The 20,331-nt window shown below is 41.2% G+C and overlaps 2 protein-coding genes across 2 annotated transcripts; one reads left to right on the top strand and one right to left on the bottom strand.

Annotated features, from left to right (window-relative positions):
* Positions 1–4,786: 4,786 nt before the first annotated feature.
* On the bottom strand, positions 4,787–10,265 carry si:ch211-153b23.3 (uncharacterized). The gene is made up of 11 exons (XM_049585815.1): positions 10,238–10,265; positions 8,755–8,940; positions 7,159–8,667; positions 6,981–7,073; positions 6,786–6,890; positions 6,582–6,691; positions 6,279–6,470; positions 5,994–6,156; positions 5,725–5,890; positions 5,464–5,558; positions 4,787–5,372 (listed from the first exon to the last, which is right to left on the bottom strand). The coding sequence occupies exons 2-11, from the start codon at positions 8,909–8,911 to the stop codon at positions 5,287–5,289; spliced, it is 2,676 nt and encodes an 891-aa protein (XP_049441772.1). The 5' UTR covers positions 8,912–8,940; positions 10,238–10,265; the 3' UTR covers positions 4,787–5,286.
* Positions 10,266–10,633: 368 nt separating this feature from the next.
* On the top strand, positions 10,634–14,678 carry irg1l (immunoresponsive gene 1, like). Its single transcript, XM_049585906.1, has 6 exons — positions 10,634–10,713; positions 11,210–11,264; positions 11,386–11,573; positions 11,987–12,079; positions 12,567–12,772; positions 13,439–14,678. The coding sequence occupies exons 1-6, from the start codon at positions 10,696–10,698 to the stop codon at positions 14,364–14,366; spliced, it is 1,488 nt and encodes a 495-aa protein (XP_049441863.1). The 5' UTR covers positions 10,634–10,695; the 3' UTR covers positions 14,367–14,678.
* The last annotated feature ends 5,653 nt before the right edge of the window (positions 14,679–20,331 follow it).

Genomic DNA, 20,331 nt, shown 5'->3' with positions numbered 1-20,331 from the left:
GGCCTCCACAGTCACCGGACCTGAACCCAGTCGAGATGGTTTGGGGTGAGCTGGACCGCAGAGTGAAGGCAAAGGGGCCAACAAGTACTAAACACCTCTGGGAACTCCTTCAAGACTGTTGGAAAACCATTTCAGGTGACTACCTCTTGAAGCTCATGGAGAGAATGCCAAGAGTGTGCAAAGCAGTAATCAGAGCAAAGGGTGGCTATTTTGAAGAAACTAGAATATAAAACATGTTTTCAGTTATTTCACCTTTTTTTGTTAAGTACATAACTCCACATGTGTTCATTCATAGTTTTGATGCCTTCAGTGAGAATCTACAATGTAAATAGTCATGAAAATAAAGAAAACGCATTGAATGAGAAGGTGTGTCCAAACTTTTGGCCTGTACTGTAGATAAATAGCATTTTGGAATAATACCCAACATTTGCAAAGCACCTTTCTCAAGAAAGTAAAAAAAGTTAGCATTGTACATGTTTTAGGGCATGACAATTACATTGTTACTGTCACTGTTATTCCGTAATGTTAGCTGACCCAGCCCTTGTTTGTTGAATGGAAATTCAATCGTGTAATTATTTGGATTAAAGATTAGGGCTACATGATCTGCAGATATGCAAAAAACACGTGGGTTTTGTCATCATAGGTGATAATCAACATTAATCTGATGACAAAAAAGTTTTACAGAAGAAACAGGGACACCAACAGAACCTCAAATTTCTTCCTGTCTCCTGAGGCTGAAATCTTAAGCAAACACTGCTGTTTCCTGATTCTGTCAGTGAATGCTCTTTTATTTCTGTCAGACAATGAAAGCCTTGTACTGTAATAATGCTCACCTTTCTTGGAACCCAGTGAGGACATTCAATTCATAATAATTTACCTAAATATTTATTTTTCAACACATGCCACCCACTCAGTAATGGGGATTGTCATCTGTAGATATTAAATGTCAATCTATAGGTTTATATTAAGTATAGTTAAATCGACATTTTATAACACCCTGTTTCATAATGGCCACAAAGCAGGCCGCATAGTGCCATTGTGGAGATTCCCTAAATTTAGGATAGGATAAATTCACAATTTTTCAGGTCTGTCCTAAAACAACAGTCAGATATCTGAAATTTGAATCAGGTTTTGTTTACTGTAATCATTCCTTCTGTTCACTGTGGCTATCAAGAGATCTCTTCCTGATGGATCTACTATATTGTAATGGGGAACAGAGTCCACAGTCCTCCCAATATGCAAACATGTATTCAAAAGTCCTTATATAAAGCTTCTGCAATCTGAGTTAATATCAAGTATCTTCTGAAGTTACTGCCTTTTAAATACAACATCATTTCCTTGTGTTTCTCTGGACAGTGTTTTCAAGTTGGTCTGCAGCGGGGGGAAGGTTGCACAAAGACAGAATTCTTCAATAAAAAGGCTGAAGCATCATATGAGTTCCAGATAAACATCTAAACACATTTTTCTCAAAGCAAGGACTGTGGATTTTGTCCTCCATCACTTACACTGGAAGTGCATGGGGAAGGCATCTCCTAATGGCCACTGTTTTAATGTTTTCACAGGGAATGCACAGATCCGTGCCGGTGCTGGTTGTGCCTGTGTCTACTGCAGAGCCATTTGACCTGGGTGTTAAGGCTAACTGTAACCTTTCCCATTATATTGAAAAGCCAGATGTTAGTGGATGTTACTGGGTTTTTTTGTGTGGTGGGAAAGGGGCTCTAGTCTGCTACACATACCAGCACACTATGTTGTCATTACAAATAACTCCACTGACTTTTGGTTTCACACAGGAAACAAACAGTGGTCTCCTGGGTGAAAGTTCAGAGTTTGTTTGACCTGTCCATCTCCCCTCTACTTTCTTGCTCTTTATACTGTAGCAGCTGCTTGGTGCATCAAAAAATGCTGGTGCATGTCATACAGCCGGCGGCCTCTGTGCATTGGTATCTGATACTGAGGGCCACTGACCAAGCATTCAGGCTTTGACGAGTTGGGAGTGAGACAGGGTTGACTGTTTCAGTGTTGACATGAGCCCCTGACTATTGTTTTAAGACAGATTTCAAAAACTGTGAACCTGTTCTTTATATTCTGGAATCTAAATTTAGGTAATCCATTGATTTTATGGCTGTTTATTTCATTTTCAAAAACATGTTTAGATGAAATTAAATGGAAATGGTGCTTAAACTGATGTTCAGAAAATGACCTTTAGGTTGTTTATAGGTTTATAGTTGATAATCAACATTAATCTGACTGAGAGTGTGTTACCAGAAGAAACACCTGCACAATGGAAACCTTAAACTTTACCTCCCTCTGCAGAAATCTAAAGCAAACACTGGTGTTTCCTGATTCTACTATCACCTGTCAGTAAACGCTCTCAATGTATCTGTTTTTCTGAAAATACTTCCTGACTCTTACTAGATAATGAATCAATATGTACTCAGTCACCTGATAAATAAACTATTACCAGAAACCTGAGTGAGGAACTAAGAGCCATGCAGGGCAGTGGAGGGTTTGTCTTCGAGAAACTTGTTATTTCCCCTGTTTGGGCGTCACTGAGTAAACAGGCTGAAGTCTGCAGTGTGTCCACAGTGACAGCATTTAGAGTAGAGTAAGAGGACATCCACACCCTGGGCTTCACACTATAACCAGTCACTCCGTCAGTGTATTTGTGTGTACATGTGTCAGCACTCATAATGCATGTCACTACAGTCTAAACATTACACCTGTGCCTGTACTGTCCCTCCTTAAGGAAGTGCATAAAAAAGATGATGAACATTTATAATGTTGTTCTTTCCAAGTAATTTATCCATAATTTGAAGCTAATGAGATAATGTGTCCACCACTTTTTAATGCTGTTATTATCAAGTGTTTCCTGGTAATGAATGACTAAGTAGGAACAGCAGTATATTTATTCTTTAAAGAGGGAAAATCTCAGGGATACGTATATTTTTAGTGCAGGTTTAAGATACTTTCATGATGACATGATATGAAAACTACACCTTTGCACATATGTTTAAGGGGCTTTTGAGGATTTTTCCTTTTTTCCATGTGACGTCTTGTGATTGTTGCTGTATTTTCAGTAAAACAGTAGGCCTATGTAAGGAAGTCCCGCTAGGTAAAGTTGCTGAGCTTTGTTTGCAGACCACCCACAATGGAAAGTACACCTTTAGATGAACAAAAGAGGAAAAGTAACGTATGTAATTTAACCCTAAAAACTGAGCTTCTGGTACAAAAGGATTATTATCTATATTATCTTTGGGATTCCCGCTCCTGCATAATCAAACCACTTACAACAATGCATCTGATACACCTCCAGAAATGTACCACACTGACTCTGATCTCTGTTTAAGACCTCGTCTGAACCTTGACATACAATATAGGATGTAGAACTGCGTAATTGCATAACAACCTAATAAGCACAATGACATCACACATGAATGAAAACTGAGCTACATATAAGCTCTATAGGGTGCTATATGACAGGACTTAAACTACAGTTTGTGAAAACAGTGCAAGTTTGATGCTTTTATTTTTAGTGTTTTTGTCCATTGAAGAAATAAGAGAGACATGTCTCCTGGTTTCTTTCTCAAAGGAAATTTGCCTGTGAGAGAGTGGATGCCTTGTAAGGAGGATTTCGTCAGAGAAGCTGTTTTTATGATTTTTGTGCCCAAAAAACTTCTGTGAAGTAGTGTTGAAAACTGCATACAATGACTGTGGACACTTGGATGTAAGAAAAACTTATAACCTTGCCTTGCACTATTTCTTTTGGACCCAGTGTTCCCAGCCTAAAGGAGCCATTTGTCATGACCCAAGAGTCAAGCTGCTGGGGTGGCAATGTGAGTCTGTTGGTCGGTCCACCATGTAAGTATTTGACCAAATGCCTGCAGAACGTATGTGATTAGCACTATTTGGCAAATGTTAGCATGCTAATGTGCAAAACTAATATGGTTAACATGGTAAACATCGTACGTGCTCAACATAGGCATGTTAGCATTGTCATTGGGAGCATGTCAGAATGCTGACGTTAGCATGTAGCTCAAAGCACTACTCAGTCTTTTTCATCTAAAATGACAGTATGGGTCGGCTCGGTAAGTATAGCACATACGGATTTCTTGATATGTCTAGAGAAGGTTTTGTCCTGTTACTTGGACAGTGATTCCTCTGTAAATTTTCCATCTCTCTGCCTGTTTGCTATGCAGTGTGTGCACTACGCCATTAGGCCTCTCTTGTCTCGTCTTACATGTAATTAGCTCAGATTTTATTGGTAGGACCCATTAGTTATTGTCCTAGTGGGCAAAATGCAGCTGGTTGTGTGAATACTACCAGCAACAGTGGATTGCTATTACAGTGTATTTTCATTGTAGACACTGAATAGACACTATTCACATTAGATGTGTTTGAATAATATTTGCAAGTAGATTTTCATCTTATCGCATCAGAGTGCAAAATACTTCTTCACTGTAAATTAATGACGCATACGGAGTCCTGATCACTACGTCTCAGTTTAACTCCAGCTGGAGGCCTTTGTTGCATCTCATTTTCCCGCTTTCTTTCTCCCCAAGTTTCATGTCACCTCTCATTTGTCAACTATTGAATACAGACAGAAAGGATGTAAAAAAAATATATATATATATATATATATATGTATATATAAAAAATCAGCTGAAATTTATTGGAGACATTATTTTTATTGTCATTATTAGGACACAAATATAACACAACTTCAGTCAAATTCATTGTTTATGAACATAAATATGCAGTAACAGGAGATTTTTCTATTGCACCCTGAATAGTTTAGTTTATTTGAACACACACACACACACATATATAAGTGTGAAATTCACGTCAGCATACAGCATAAATTAAATTTATAAATACATATTTACAGAGATCTTAATCATTTGCAACAATCAGTTCAGAAAGATATACTGACATTCTTTTAACTAACTTAAATATCGAAGTTCCTACAGTTTTGTTTTTACCAGAATGATACAGCTGAAAAAATGCATCTTCACAAAGTCGTGGCACATCAGCTGAGACTCTTTGTATGACATACGTTCTTTGCTAAGGGCATCCATCAAGGGCATTGTGAGCTACAATTTTTTTATTGTAACATTTGCTAAGGTACACACATGCACTCAGCAACATGCTTTCACTCTGTCTTTCACATATTATCCGTGAAGTGTCCCTGAGACTGTTGAATGGAAATAGGGGAGCTGAAGAAGCCGATCTTGTGGGCGACCAGTCATGAAGAGGCACTCTGAGGGAGGGAAACGAGGTGTGAGACGATCACACCATAGAGCTTTTCACTCTGTCGAAAATCTGTCTGACTTTTACTGCGGGGACACAGCCTTCCCTCACAATGGTGATGGTCCCTGTGGAAAGAGTCAGATAGGCTTGAGTTAGAAAAGTGAATGTGCAAACACACAAAGGAGAGAATGTAGGGGGAATATGTTTGTGTTTTACCTTCATCAATCTTTTGGCAGTTAACAACGGTGGACGCAACAACTTCATTTGAGTCCCCGTCACACAGAACGCCTTGGATCTTGTGTCCTAGTCGACTGTGGCAAAAAAATATGCAGGAGAGTGTGTGTGAATAAATATGCATGTTGTTTGTAGTAAAACACTGTGATAGATAATAAATGACACATTTGTCACTATGCTACACAAGACACAGAGATTAATCTGCTGTAAGAGGACATTTAAGTTCTGTGAGGAGACACTTACTTGATGACCATGGAGTGGTGGGTGCTGTCAGACTCTCCACTGGGATTGGCTGACGTAATAGCAAGAGGTCCGGTGATGTCACACAGGTGGCCGGTTACTGTGTGGTCAGGGACACGGATCATGATGCTGTCCTTGGTGCCAACACGATCATAAGCCGGTCCTACTCCTACACAAGATGAATAAAAGGTGAGGTGAAAACCGATAATTGATATTAATATTATGAAGATGTTGTTAATTGAATCCAGCAACATTCAAACTGAAGAGTTCACCTAGTCTGAACAGCCAGTCTCCTTTGCTGACAATACAGCTGATGCCTCCTGGATACACATTCCTCATAAACTCCCAGAGCAGAGGGCTGAAGGGAGGCTTGGCTGCTACCAGCTGCTCCACATTAGAGATGCAAATGCAAATGGGCTTCTCTGCTGGTCTGTCCTGGATGACGTCACAGATAACAGGTTGATGAGTTTCACATCAAAGGCAAAATTGGATTTAATGATCCGTCTCATATTACACTTCAAAATGATACTGACTACCAGCATGTTTTTCTTCCTTACTTTAATATTGTAGATTTTCTCTATGGCTTGAGGATTCTTGCAGGAGGCAGCCAGGGCATACACTGTGTCTGTGGGGATACCACACACTCCTCCTTCCTCCAGAAGGCCAGCGATCTTCAGGAGACCACTGGTGAGTCGTGATTCAGTCACAGGACAGGGAAGCTCTGGAGCAGACTGCTGCTTCACTTCCTCCTGAGACGGGTCACAGAGGGAGGGACATTTTCATAAAATGAGCAGGGTCAAATATGACAGACTACTGTAGACTGAGCAGAGGAATGCAAAAGGAGTGTCTTAAATGGTTACCTTTATTAAAGGAGGGCCCATAGGCAGCAGTCTTTGTGAGAAGATGCAGTTCAGCAGTGACGCCAGAGCTCCATATATACAGATTATTGAAAGTAGTGCGAGCATGGCCACTGGAAGGATACAGATATTGTTTTAATTTCTAACGATTTCTAGATTTAAAAACCTACATCAATGTGTTCAGAATGAGGCTTTGTTTATACATACTTTCTAGTTCATATGGCAGTCGCTGCAGAGTGGAAAGCAGGAAACAGACCAGAACAACCTCCATGACTGCTGTTAGAGACAGCAAAACCAGGTTCCTGTAGGCAGCTATTGCACAACAGATGGATGAAAACAAGCTCAAAAACAAAAAAAATTCATTCATTCTTCTGTTGAAAAAGATAATTTTGTTGACCTTACCAATCAGCATAAGGAAAGCATTAATGACCAGGAGAGCAACGGCTCCTGCTGTGAAACCGTAGGCTGCCTCTGTGGACAGCTGAAGCAGTTTGCCTAGAAAAGAAAAACATGGGATAAGAATTTTGTCTTATTCAGTCATAACATGTTTCCGTGTAAACACATGCTTATACTGACATACTTGCAAATCTAAACCAGGTCCACGTTGCCCATACTGCTACATAGATGGATGGGATGACTGACCCGAAACGGCCACCTCCTGTGACTTGCAGTCGGCTGACATAAACCTGGATAATTGCTCCTGAGATGAGGACCCAAGGGACAGTCAGATGTAGGAAGACAGGATTCGTACTGGATGAACTCGCATGTAGAGCAGAGAGAGCTGCAACCCCATTTGAAAAGTAGAACAGGGCGTCTGAAGCCTGGTCAGTTCGGGGCAGCGCCTCCTGGTCTCCCTGCTCAGCCCTGCAGCACTTCAAAGCCTTCTTCAGCTGGTCAGAGGAGATGGGCTGTGGTCCCACAGGGATCAGAGACTTCTCTGCTATGGTGTTGATAAGACGCGAGAAAGTACCGTACAGGGAGGCTGCGGTAAACAGGGAACAAGCTACACCAAAAAAGATGTAGTGTCCCTGGAGAGGAATCTGAGGGACTGTTGAGAGTGTGAGCAGGACGAACAGCATGTTGTGGATCAGCTCCAGGACATCTGTGTTCAGGCTTCCCACGCAGAGCACCACACCTGCCATCACAAAGAACCAGTTCCCAACCATCGTTTCCCTTCCTGAGACCACTTTACTGTCCTCCACAACCAGAACAGATAGCACAAACTCATCCCAAGCCTTGATCAGCCAATATGTGGCATGAAGGCCGAACTTAGTGGTGTGGTAGCAGTCTTGGCGCAGATGAGCATAGTAGCTGGAGAACAGCTGGGCAGCTGTGATGATTGAGACCCATGCAGCTCCTACGCCAAAGGACTTCATGTACCCAAAGCTGTAGAAAGCAAATATGAAGGGGGCGACAGTGTCACAGAAGAAACCCAAGGCCATGGGCTCTGCATATTTGGTGTTCTTCTTCTTTTCTTGGCCAATGCTTTGAGCGCTTCCTGAGTTGGTGGTCCCTAGCAGGAGAACATTAAAGAGGGGAGTACCGAAGCCTTTGAGGACTAAACGTTGAGTCAGACCTTTGACAAGCAGTGCAGCTGAACCATAGATGGCAAAAAGCAGAATGAGCAACTCTAGAACCCCAGCGACAACAAGAGCCCAGGAGCTCGCTACCAGACCTATTGCCTCAAAAACTAAGGTGGCTGTGATGGCCCCAAACACAAATGGCATGATGTAGTTGACTGTGGCAGAGCAGAAGGCGAGGAGAAAGGACAGGAGGATATACGGGACCAGACCAGCGATAGCTGTCTCTTTTATGGACAGGCATAAATGGCAAACTGAGACCTCTGAGGTGGCATTCAGAGACATGTTCGTCATCATATTAGTGGACAAATTGTTCAACATGTCATCTGGCACAGAGGCTGTTGTTGGACTTTCAGTTGAGGCACCAAAGTAGATTCTGGTGGCACCATAACTGCCCCAAAGAGCCGCATAGCCGATGAAGGCAGTGCCACTCAGATGATCATATTTTCTGAAGGAAAGCAGTCCGGCCACCAGTTGGCATATACCACCAATCAAGATGAGATGAACACCTATAAAAAACATTGAATTTAAGTTAATATGACAGCTAAATGTAACTTCTTATTTTCTCATTTTTGCAGATTTTCTAAATGTCTTACCTGCAAGTATGTTCTCCACCCCAACCGGTGCATTGCCAGTGTGTGCAGTATTGAAGTTCTGCAGGAGTACGAGGAATGCACTGATCCCATTGGATAACATGCCTAGGACACCTGGTTCACCGTAGAAACTGGCTGGGAATCCATCCGATGTTGCCATGCTGTCTTTGTTGTCAAGCTGTGGTTTAACTGAAACATATGACACAGACAACATATCCATGAATGTATGTACATTTGATGTTGGGTATATATTAAGTATTATGTGCAATACTAAATGCAGAAATCACCCAAAAGACAAACTGAGAATAGTGTCTTGATTTTGGTTGATTTATTAAGTTCATTGTCACAATTTATTTACCAAAGTGTAATAGTATTATAAGTATCACTGTGTTGCTTAAATATGAATGCAATGTATCATCCAAATTATATGCAGAGAGAGACAAAGGTCACTGTTTGTGGTTGAAAAGTCCAACTTGACTTGAGAACAAAACAACCTCAAAGTTGTAGTCCGTAACTTCAGATCTACTGAAACTATCACTAACTGAGACATATAGTCTGTGAAGAAATTCTTTTGCCTTGTAGCGCTTCTAATGCCCTTACTGTATGTGAATGAAAACAACCAATCAGAGCCAAGTAGTCTCTAACTCAGCTGTCAGTCATGTCAACTGCGGTCGAACTGTCAAACTAGGCAGCACTGATCAAACATAAATCAAGATTCTGTCACTGCATTGCCTATTTTTCACCTCATATGTTTTCAGAAACATACTTTAGTGTACTGTTTAGCTGTAAAATGAGAAAGCTGGTCTGGCTGGTGGAAGAGGAGGAGGGACGCGATATTTTTTCACAGTCTATCTGTCACATGAACTTCTTTCAAAATACAGTGACAGTGTGAGCAAATATGAGGAAAAACTTATTTTTAATAAAGTTACCAGCTGCAGCTTTAATGCCTTATATTTGTAGGGCTTTGTACAAATAGAAAAAAACACAAGACTAAAAGCAGATTAAAAGGCTTTTAGGGAACAAAAATATACTTCAAAGTAAAGATGACAAACTTAAGTCCTACAAACACAGCTCAGTCTAATTGGACTCTCTCTCTCCAACAGTGACATAACCTGATAAAGCTTTGGCCCTGCCCGGGCATAGCTGGGCGTATACAAGAGACGCAGAGGAGTAGCTGCATCAACTTTCCTGCCTGAATGACTGCAAAGCAGCAGGTGCCAGCATAAGTAAGCATTTCATCCATAACTAATTTACCTGTATTTACTGATATTTACCCAAAAGACAGGTACAAGGTGTAATTATTTTAATTATAGATTTTCAGAGTTGGAATTTCAAAGCATCTTCTAACTAACTGTAGATATCTAGCCCAAGTAAAACACCTGTTATCACCATCAATTCATTGCAATTCATGCAGAATTTTAAAATGTTACATGTAATAAAGTCTGTGAGCTAGAAAGTAATATATCAAAAGGAAATAAAGTCTTACCTGGTGGAGATGCTCAGACAAATGAAGCATTGAGTTGTTCTGAAGTAGGGATGAAGGTTTGTCATAAATAAGGCCTCCTTGTGAGTAGGAGGAGTTCATGAAAATTCCCCTACATGATACTATGGTCTGTAACCTGAGAGGTGACATCACTGCTCTCCCCCTTTAGACAATGAAGTACTACTCCTTCCTTCCTCCTCCTCCTCTTCTGAGCATAGTGATGCTGGTTATGACGGTTATGATGATGATGTCCACCACTGTGGAAATTCCTCAGAATCCGAAGTTTTGTTATGATACACCTGCCCTTTCCTGTTCCTCCCAGGCCAGTATCAGTAGCCATTGTGAGTCCTGGACTATATAAGGCAGGTACCATTTCAATCTGAAAAGCATCAGCATCCTTCCAACAACCTGTTGACTTCCAACCTACTGCATCAGAGGAGAAGAAACAACTGACTGAAGCCATGATCTCCACATTACAGGTAGAGGTTTATAGATATTTTTTGCAGAGCATTTCCTGTTCAAGTATTAGGGATCTATATGATCATGAATTTTGTTCATGCTTGATTAAGTCAAGTAGGTTGCTCAGTATGCTTAACACTGCTTACTTCAGCAAGTGCTGTTTACGAGTCAATACAAAACTCTAAAATCATCATATAGTTTGCACTGTGTGGTTATTTTGTGAGCACATGGTAGAGGGCAATTTAATAGAGCTCTTGGTAATGCTGAGCAGTTTATACATACTGCACCACACCTGTTACACCAGCATAATAGCTCTTTCAAAAGAGGCACACAGGGTGCGTAACAGTCATTTTAGTAATGCCCACTAAGAGGCTGATGTAATTAGATCTGAGGTGTGTCTGCGGCCTGAAATTAATGTGAGGTGTTAAAAAAAAAGAAATTACAGTAATAGAGTAAATGTCACACTTAGTGGTTTACAGGTGTCAGTAGAGATATCATGTACGCTTTGTCCTACAGAAAACCATTAGACCAGTGTTGGCTGTCAGAGGACTGCATAAGTCTGCAGTGGAAGGTAAACTTAACTCCACCCTTTTGTCCAAATACAAGAAGACATCTCTCTCTGCTTCAGCCATTACAAACAGCAAACTAACAATGTCTCCTTTCCTTACTCCTGACCTCTTTCCTCCCTGCAGTCTTGAAGGGCCCGGCCCCTGAGGACACAGTCACAGCCAGCTTTGGAAAGTTCATCAGCGAAGTAAAGCCCCAGCACTTGTCCTCTGTGGTGCTCCACCGCAGCAAAAGAATGGTGCTGGACAGCATTGGGGTTGGTCTGATCGGCAGCACGACGGAGGTGTTTGAGCTGGCCCTGCAGTACTGCCAGGTGAAGCAGAGGGGGAAGAAATAACTTTAAGATCTTATCTGATATGAGGCAATAAGAGAGATGAAAGCATCTGCTTGACCTTATACAAACAGTGCTTGTAAGTCAGTGCACTGGCTGTGTGTGGAGAGACGAGATGAGTTCAAAGAAATCTCAGGTTATTATTAAACTGAATTTCATCATGTAACTTAGGAACAGGGAGGGTTTTTTAAGCCCGGTGACCTTTTTCCTCAGAGTTTCTGTGTTTATTGACATGTAACTTACAAAGAAACTTATTCTGCTTTCTTACTGCAGCTGTTTCAATTAAAGTTCCCTTTATATGTGCGATGACACAATCTGTGACTGTAAACTGTTGTATTAAAAATATCCCTGTGGCAACTCCCTGTGTTTACCTGTCTCCGTCTTTTCCCCCTCAGCACATGTATGCACCCGATGACATCAGCTCTGTGTACGGACGCAGGGGCTCCAGGCTCTCCCCGACACTGGCAGCTTTCGTCAATGGAGTGGCTGTGAGTATAAATAGGTGGAACAGATGGATCACTATTGTCCCAGTGCAACTCAGATGTACTAAACCCATTACCACAAGCAAAGTAGAGCTTTGTTATACTCAGCTATGGCCCTGTCTGTACAGCCAGCCGTAGCAGGGGTTGATGAGAAGTACTGAATTGACCCCACATTATCCTTCTGCAGAAATTTCCAGTATTATATCTGCAAACATTGCTTGGCCTTCACTCATAAAAAAGCCATCAGGGTATCATTCCAGCATGCTGCATGTGCCTCCAGTGGTTGAAGCCTGTTATGGCAATTAAAGGGATTTTCCAATTGAAATGCATTGGCTGCAGTGAGCAATAACAGAGAAATGAGATGAATTGCATCATTTAAACTCAGTGTTTACAGCTGGCTTGTGTATTATTTCATGAAGCTCAGCAACTCTACGTTCTATTACCCCTAATTACTCGGTTGTTTAAAAAAATGTGTTCGTGTTTTTTGCCGCAGACTCACTCCATGGATTTTGATGATACATGGCACCCCGCCACTCATCCCTCAGGAGCAGTCCTTCCTGCTGTGCTAGCACTCAGTGACATGATGCCTGCTAACAGCAAACCTAGTGGCCTGGACTTCCTGCTGGCCTTCAACATCGGCATTGAGATCCAGGGCAGATTGATGAGGTTCTCTAATGAGGCTCACAACATCCCCAAGAGGTCAGAGCGTGACTCAAATTGGACATAGCTACTGTAATTTATAGTTTAATGGCAACATTACAGCAGGTTTTGTACTTTACTGGGTCATTACAGTGGTGATTTATTAGATATAAAGCTGTCTCATTGGTAAGGAGTTTTTATTTGTACTCTACATGGAGAACAAGTATCCACATGAGTCTAAACAGATCCATATTGACTCTGCTGATCTCTGCAGTGGGGTTTACAAGGAGGCTGGTGCAGTGTAATGTGCAGCCTCTTAGTGGTGTCAATGAGCTGTGAAAGGCGTGTTATTATGTTCATCTCAAGGACAGCAGAGGCTCTGTGGGTAGTGTTAGCACAATTAGCCATGTGGAGGAGAATATCACACAGGACTCCATTTGGCAAGTGTTTACACCAAGTGAAATGACCCGTCACATTATTTGCTTGTTTCTCAAATACTGAAATGACTAAAAACCTACGTCCCCTAACGCCCCTGAAATAAGCTGTCTCTGTATGTGGGGAGTTTCATGACAGAATGGCTGTTTGTACAAAGAGACCCTTTTATAAACTGGAGTGCTAACCATGATGACGGAGAGCAACCATTTGAAATGCTCCTTTAGTCACAAAAGTAAATAGTTCCAAAGCGCCTGACCAAAGTGTCTTTCTTTCTGTCTTTCTCATCACTAGGTTTCACCCTCCCAGTGTGGTGGGGACCATGGGAAGTGCAGCCGCCTGTGCTCGCCTCTTGTCTTTGGATCACTCCCAGTGCAGTCATGCCTTGGCCATAGCTGCTTCGCTATCTGGAGCCCCAATGGCTAATGCTGCCACTCAGTCGAAACCCCTCCACATCGGTAATGCCTCACGTTTGGGGCTGGAGGCTGCTCTGCTGGCGTCCCGAGGCCTAGAGGCGAGCTCTCTGGTCCTGGATGCCGTTGCTGGTGTGGCTGGCTTCAGTGCTTTTTATGAAGACTATGTGCCACAGCCTTTAGAATCACCTAATGATGATGGCCATGTGTTCCTGCTAGAGGAGCAGGACATGGGCTTCAAGCGCTTCCCCGCCCATCTGGGGATGCACTGGGTGGCAGATGCTGCGGCCTCAGTCCATAAGCTTCTTGTGGGGTTGGGCCCTGGCACTGTCTCCCCAGCTCAAGTCCAAGACATCCTGCTCAGAGTCCCAAAATCAAAGTACATCAACAGGCCTTTCCCTGACTCTGAGCATGAGGCACGCCACTCCTTCCAGTTCAATGCTTGCAGCGCCCTCCTGGATGGGGAGGTGACTGTGCAGTCCTTCACACCCCCTGCCCTGAGGCGCCCTGAACTGCTCGCTCTGCTGAGCCGTGTACGCGTAGAGCATCCCCAGGACAACCCAGCTAATTTCAACCGCATGTATGGAGAAGTCCAGGTGACACTTGCTGGGGGAGACATCCTGAAGGGACGCTGTGACACCTTCTACGGTCACTGGCGTAACCCGCTGACTAATGAGAGCCTGAAGAAGAAGTTCAGAAACAACGCAGGGGTGGTGCTTCCCTCTGAGAAGGTTGAGAGGTTGATTGATGTGGTGGAGGAGCTGGACAGACATGGAGACTGCAGGGCCCTTCTCTCACAGCTGCAATGAATACTCACAGATGTGAACAATAACAGCAAAGATATTTACATTAAGATGTATTTCTAAAGATGGATCTGTCAGTTTTAAAGCTGAAGAATATCATTTGTTTACCTGTTGTACATGGCAATGATGGAAACCACACTACAATGATTCCACACTTCTGTTACCAGTACTGATAAATTCTGAAACATCTGTTGAGCCAATTCAGAGTATATTTATCTAATGTATATTGTGTTAAATTATGTTATTGTACTGTGTCATTCCATTTTATTTTATTTTATTAAGAAATCATTATTATTTGCAAAATGTGATTTACTTAACATTGGGAAAATGAAGGACGATTCATGTATTTATTATGTATTTATTCTTTTCAGATAACAACATTATATTAATTAACACTATTATTCTTTATACTGTGTTTTTTTCTGCCAAATCATGGATTGTTAAATGTTATTTTATACAGTGCAAATGTATGATTCTATAAAGAAAGAAACACAACAATATTTCCTCTTCATGTTCCAATTCATCACACAAATGTAATATTTCTGATGATGTATTAAATTTTAATAAAAGTGCTTAAAACTAAACAGTCTCAGAAACTGAATTGATGACAGATAAAACAATGTGAGAAAATTAGTATGTTTCCACTTTGGCCTAGAAAAATACTCACATCTCTTCCTGTAAGTACATACTGTACTTATTTTCTGTAATCAGATGCTGAAAATCAAAGAAGTGTGAGAAAAAATACAGCACAGTGTATTTATGGCATTTATTTTTTCAAATGACATTTTAAATGACATTTTTATCACATAGTATACCATAACATTTTTTCTGACATTTTCATGGCACACTATACTACGGCATTTTTAATGACATTTCTACAACACACTATACTATGACATTTTTAATGATATTTTTTAATTGCATACTATGCTGTGACATTTTTGATGACATTTTTATCACATACTACACTAAAACATTTTTAATTACATTTTTATTACATACTATACCATGACATTTTTAAAGACACTTTTAAGAAAAACAGACATACTATTCTATGATATTTATTCAGAGAATATACTTTAAAGCAGCTCTGCTTGTGTACAAGTCTCTCCATGGCCTAGCACCAAAGTACATCTCTGACATGTTAGTGCCATATGAACCATCTCGGACTCTGAGGACCTCAGGGACCGGCCTCCTGCTGGTGCCCAGAGTCAGGACTAAACATGGGGAATCAGGATTCCAGTTTTATGCAGCTAAAATCTGGAACAGTCTTTCTGAAGATGTGAGACAGGCCTCTACTCTGACAATGTTCAAATCTAGGCTCAAAACAGCTCTGTTTCACTGTGCATATGGCTGAAAGGATTTTATCTGCACTCTTCTCTTTTAAGGCCTGCAGCCTCGTGCCTACGACCGAATCACAGCCGTGACGATATCACAGTACAACATCACTCCCTCTCGTGTGATATTGCTTAAGTATAGCATGTCGTCCAAAATGGCATAAAAACATCGTAGTATAGTATGTCGTTCAAAATTGCATAAAAACATCATAGTATAGTGTGTCGTTCAAAATGGCATAAAAATGTCATAGTATAGTATGTCACAAGAATGTCATTAAAAATGTCACAGTATAGTATGTGATAAAAATGGCATAGTATAGTATGTGATAAAAATTTAATTAAAAATATCACAGTGTAGTATGTTATAAAAATGTCACTGAAAATGTCACAGTATAGTATGTGATAAAAATGTCATATAATACAACAGTTAGTTCCGGCCCTGCAATCTGATTGGTTGAGAGACAGTAAAACCGTGATGATATTGGAGTACAACATCACGGTTATTTCACTGTGTATGTATCACTCCGCCTCACAGCTGATTGCAATCAACAATCAAATCAAAACTGACGGTTAGTGTCAGTTAGGTCAGCAGTTGTGTTGTAGGTTAATTAATTCATCCGCTGTCAAACAGCCAAAAATATGGATTTATTTCCTAACATAAGTTTTGAATTGAACTATGAATGGTCATCAGAGGAAGATGAGGGAGAGGAGAAGCTCAATCCATCTGAACACACATCCAGGTTTGTCAGTGTTTCATCAGCAGAGCTCAATGACTTGGAGAAAAGCAACATACTGTCAGATCAGAAGGCAGAGTCGGCTGTGCCTGTGAAGCCACAGTCCACCATGCAGTCACCAGAGATTTATTTCACCGGCTGCACAGTTAATGAAAACATGCAGATAAATGTGTGTAAAGAGTAAGTGCCTGGCGCACCATGTCTGCGTTACATAGCAACGGTGACAGCGGAGTCCTGAGGGAACTATTTTTGTTGGCGGAAGACAAATACAGCAATACACCGGGCACCTTCTCTCCCTCTCTCTCTCTCTCTCTCTCTCTTATTCCATTACTGCATCTTGCTAACTCGGCCATTCTGGATGTCACTAACTCGGCTTCTTCTCCGGAGCCTTTGTGCTCCACTGTCTCTCAGATTAACTCGTATCGCAGCGGTGCCTGGACAGCGTGACGTGTGTGGTTGTGCTGCTGCCTTGGTCCTGCCAGATGCCTCCTGCTGCTGCTGCCATCATTAGTCAGTAGTCATACTTCTACTGTTATTATACACATATGACTATTGTCACACATGTATACTGCCAGATATTAATACATACTTTCAACATATTGTACCACAGTAGCCAGAACTATAATGATAATATTATTACTTTCAATAATGTTGTTGTAAGCTACTGTCATTACCATCTGTCCTGCATCTCTCTCTCTCTCTCTCTCTCTCTCTCTCTCTCTGTCTCTCTCTCTCTCTCTCTGTCTCTGTCTCATTGTGTCATACGGATTACTGTTAATTTATTATGCTGATCTGTTCTGTACAACATCTATTGCACGTCTGTCCGCCCTGGAAGAGGGATCCCTCCTCAGTTGCTCTTCCTGAGGTTTCTACAGTTTTTTTTTCCCCGTTAAAGGGTTTTTTTGGGGAGTTTTTCCTTATCCGCTGTGAGGTTCCAAAGGACAGAGGGATGTCGTATGCTGTAAAGCCCTGTGAGGCAAATTGTGATTTGTGATATATATTGGGCTTTATAAATAAAATTGATTGATTGATTGATTGATTGATTGATTGATTGAAATAAAATGCTTAAATTAGCTATTTTGTCCTCATTTTTCAACATTTCTTAATCAGCCTTGTTTATTGCGGCCTTGCGGCCTCGTGCCTACGACCGAATCACAGCCGTGACGATATCACAGTACAACATCACTCCCTCTCGTGTGATGTTGCTTAAGTACAGTGGTGGAAAAAAGTTTTCGGACACCCTTAAAATTTTACACAATCTCAAATATTATCATGAAATATTTGTGGAAAAATCTTTTTTGTGTTTCAAAAGGTGTGGCTGCATTAGACAGATACAAACAAATACAAATTATATTTTTTTGTTTATTGTTTACAAGAAAAACTAACAAAACTAAATTCTTGACAGTTTCAATATGTCAGTTCTCAACATTGTAGGTATCAAAGTCAACAAATAACAGAGAATGTGTTCAAAACTGAACAAAAAATAAATAAACCATCACATCATCAAATTAATATTTAGTAGTCCTGCCACTGGCACGTAGTAGAGCTCTAATCCTGGCTGGCATGTTCCCCACGAGCCTTTCACCATGTTGAGGGGTAATCTTGTCCCATTCTTCTTGAATTACTGCTTTTAATTCTTCTAAATTCTTTGGTTTATGCTTTGAAACAGACCTTTTGATAATCCACCACAGATTTTCAATGGGGCTCATGTCTGGGGATTGAGCTGGCCACTCTAAGACCTGGATACTGTGCTCCTGCAGCCAAGCTCTACTGGCCTTGGATGTGTGGCAAGGGGCATTATCTTGTTGAAACATCCAGTTTTTACCTCGACGGAACAGAGCACGCGCAGAAGGGAGCATGTGGGTTTCGAGAATGGTACAATACTTGGTAGAGTTCAATGTGCCATCACAGACAGTGAGATGACCAACACCAGCAGCACTCATGCATCCCCAAACCATGATACTGCCTCCACCATGCTTGACAGTAGGTACTGTACATGCTGGAGATAATGCTTCACCTGGCCTTCTGCGTACCCTCACATTAGTAGGAGGAAGATAAAGCTGGAAACTGGACTCATCTGACCACAAAATCTTCTTCCAATTCCTGGCTGTCCAGTTCTTGTGTGCCTGGGCCCAACGGCGCGGGCTAACCTCTGTCTCTCATTGATCAGGGGCTTCTTGGTAGCCTTGTAGGACCTTAAGCCATGATCTAAAAGTCGGCCACGTACAGTGTGGGTGGAACACTGGACACCAGTTTGGTTTGACCACTGCTGCTGAAGCTCCTGTGATGCCATTCGGCAGTTTTGCCTGCACATGCGGATCAGGATGCGGTCATTTCTTGCTGAAGAAACCCTTGGATGCCCAGATCTTGGTTTGTCTTCCAAGCTGTTGGTTCGTCTGTATTTCTGCAGAGTGTATCCAACTGCTGAAGGACTGCATCTGCACTTCCTGGCTATCTGGTGGCAGCTGTACCCTTCCTGGCTGAGAATCTTTATCTTCAGGCGTGTTTCCTGCGTTAGGTTCCTTGTTTTAGCCATTTTTGTGTCTGAAGAACTTTCAAATGTGCTGGCTTTATGTAGACATGAAGCTTAGCAACAAAAATTGTGTCTTTTAATAAAAAGAACGACCTTCATCACTGGTACCAAAATGACCCAATACTCAAAATTTCTTATGTATTTTTATGGAACCAATCAATTTTAAGTTTTTAATGGCTTTTTTAGGATTTATTTAGTATTTTGGCTGTGACTGTACTAAAAGAAATTGCACTTGAAGACCTAAGAGTGATTCTTAATGCAATATTTCACAAATGCATGGGGTGTCCGAAAACTTTTTTCCACCACTGTATACTATGTTATGAAAATGTCATTAAAAATGTCACAGTATAGTATGTGATAAAAATGTCATTAAAAATGTCACAGTATAGTATGTGATAATAATGTCATTAAAAATGTCATAGGATTTTTATATTATAAAAATGTAATTAAAAATGTCACGGTATAGTATGTTATAGAAATGTAATTCAAAATGTCACGGTATACCATGCGATTAATGCATAACTGAACATTAAAGAGGCATGGAGAGTGAGTATCAGAGGAATCAGTAGCTTGAAGGATGTGGTAGTGTGTGGCTGTTGTAAGGTGCATTTTAAAGAACAAAAGGGGAAACTGAGGTCACACAGGTTGTCCTGACGCGACCTACAGTGTGCCTGCAGGAGAAGAGGGAGGAGTAAGAAGCCAAATGAACAGACAGAGAGAGTAACGGAGCCTCACTATTATAGGCTGGGGACACTGGCTCAGGTATTACCAGGGGAATGGATGGATTTCTGAACGAGCCTACCAGGCATAGGCCCAGGGGCCCAAAGTGTCACCTGCAAAATGCCACTCAAATTAACATGTGCCAACCAGGAAGAGACTCAAAAAGACCACAAAGAGATGCAAAGGAACTGCAAAGACGTACAAAATAATTACAAAATAGGAAAAACAACCACAGAGAGATACAAAGCGACCAAAAAAAGTAAAAAAAACAAATAAATTCAAAGACACAAAAAACAACAACAAAACATAAGAGAAAACTACCACAAAGTCTGTGTCTATGTAGGAGAGATGAAGGGCCTTTTGTGTGTTTGTGCCCATGAGCTTGTTATCTCATAATCTGCCCATGACCAGAAACCACTTATCAGCATCCTTTGCAACAGTGAAATTCAAAGCAGTAAGATGAAAATAAACAGCAAGACTTTGTCTCAACACATAGATAGGCTACATGCATGGCTTTATGCTCTCGGAGGAGATTGCATATGTTAAGTCAAATGGAGAGTTAACAGAAAAAGATAAGCTAATATGCAAAATCTGACCTGTGTGTTCTCTAATTCCACAGACTTGAACTTCCCGCTGCTGGGACACAT

Source organism: Epinephelus fuscoguttatus, linkage group LG9 (assembly GCF_011397635.1).
Source record: "Epinephelus fuscoguttatus linkage group LG9, E.fuscoguttatus.final_Chr_v1".
NCBI lineage: Eukaryota > Metazoa > Chordata > Actinopteri > Perciformes > Serranidae > Epinephelus > Epinephelus fuscoguttatus.
This window is presented reverse-complemented; position numbering and strand designations above follow the sequence as displayed.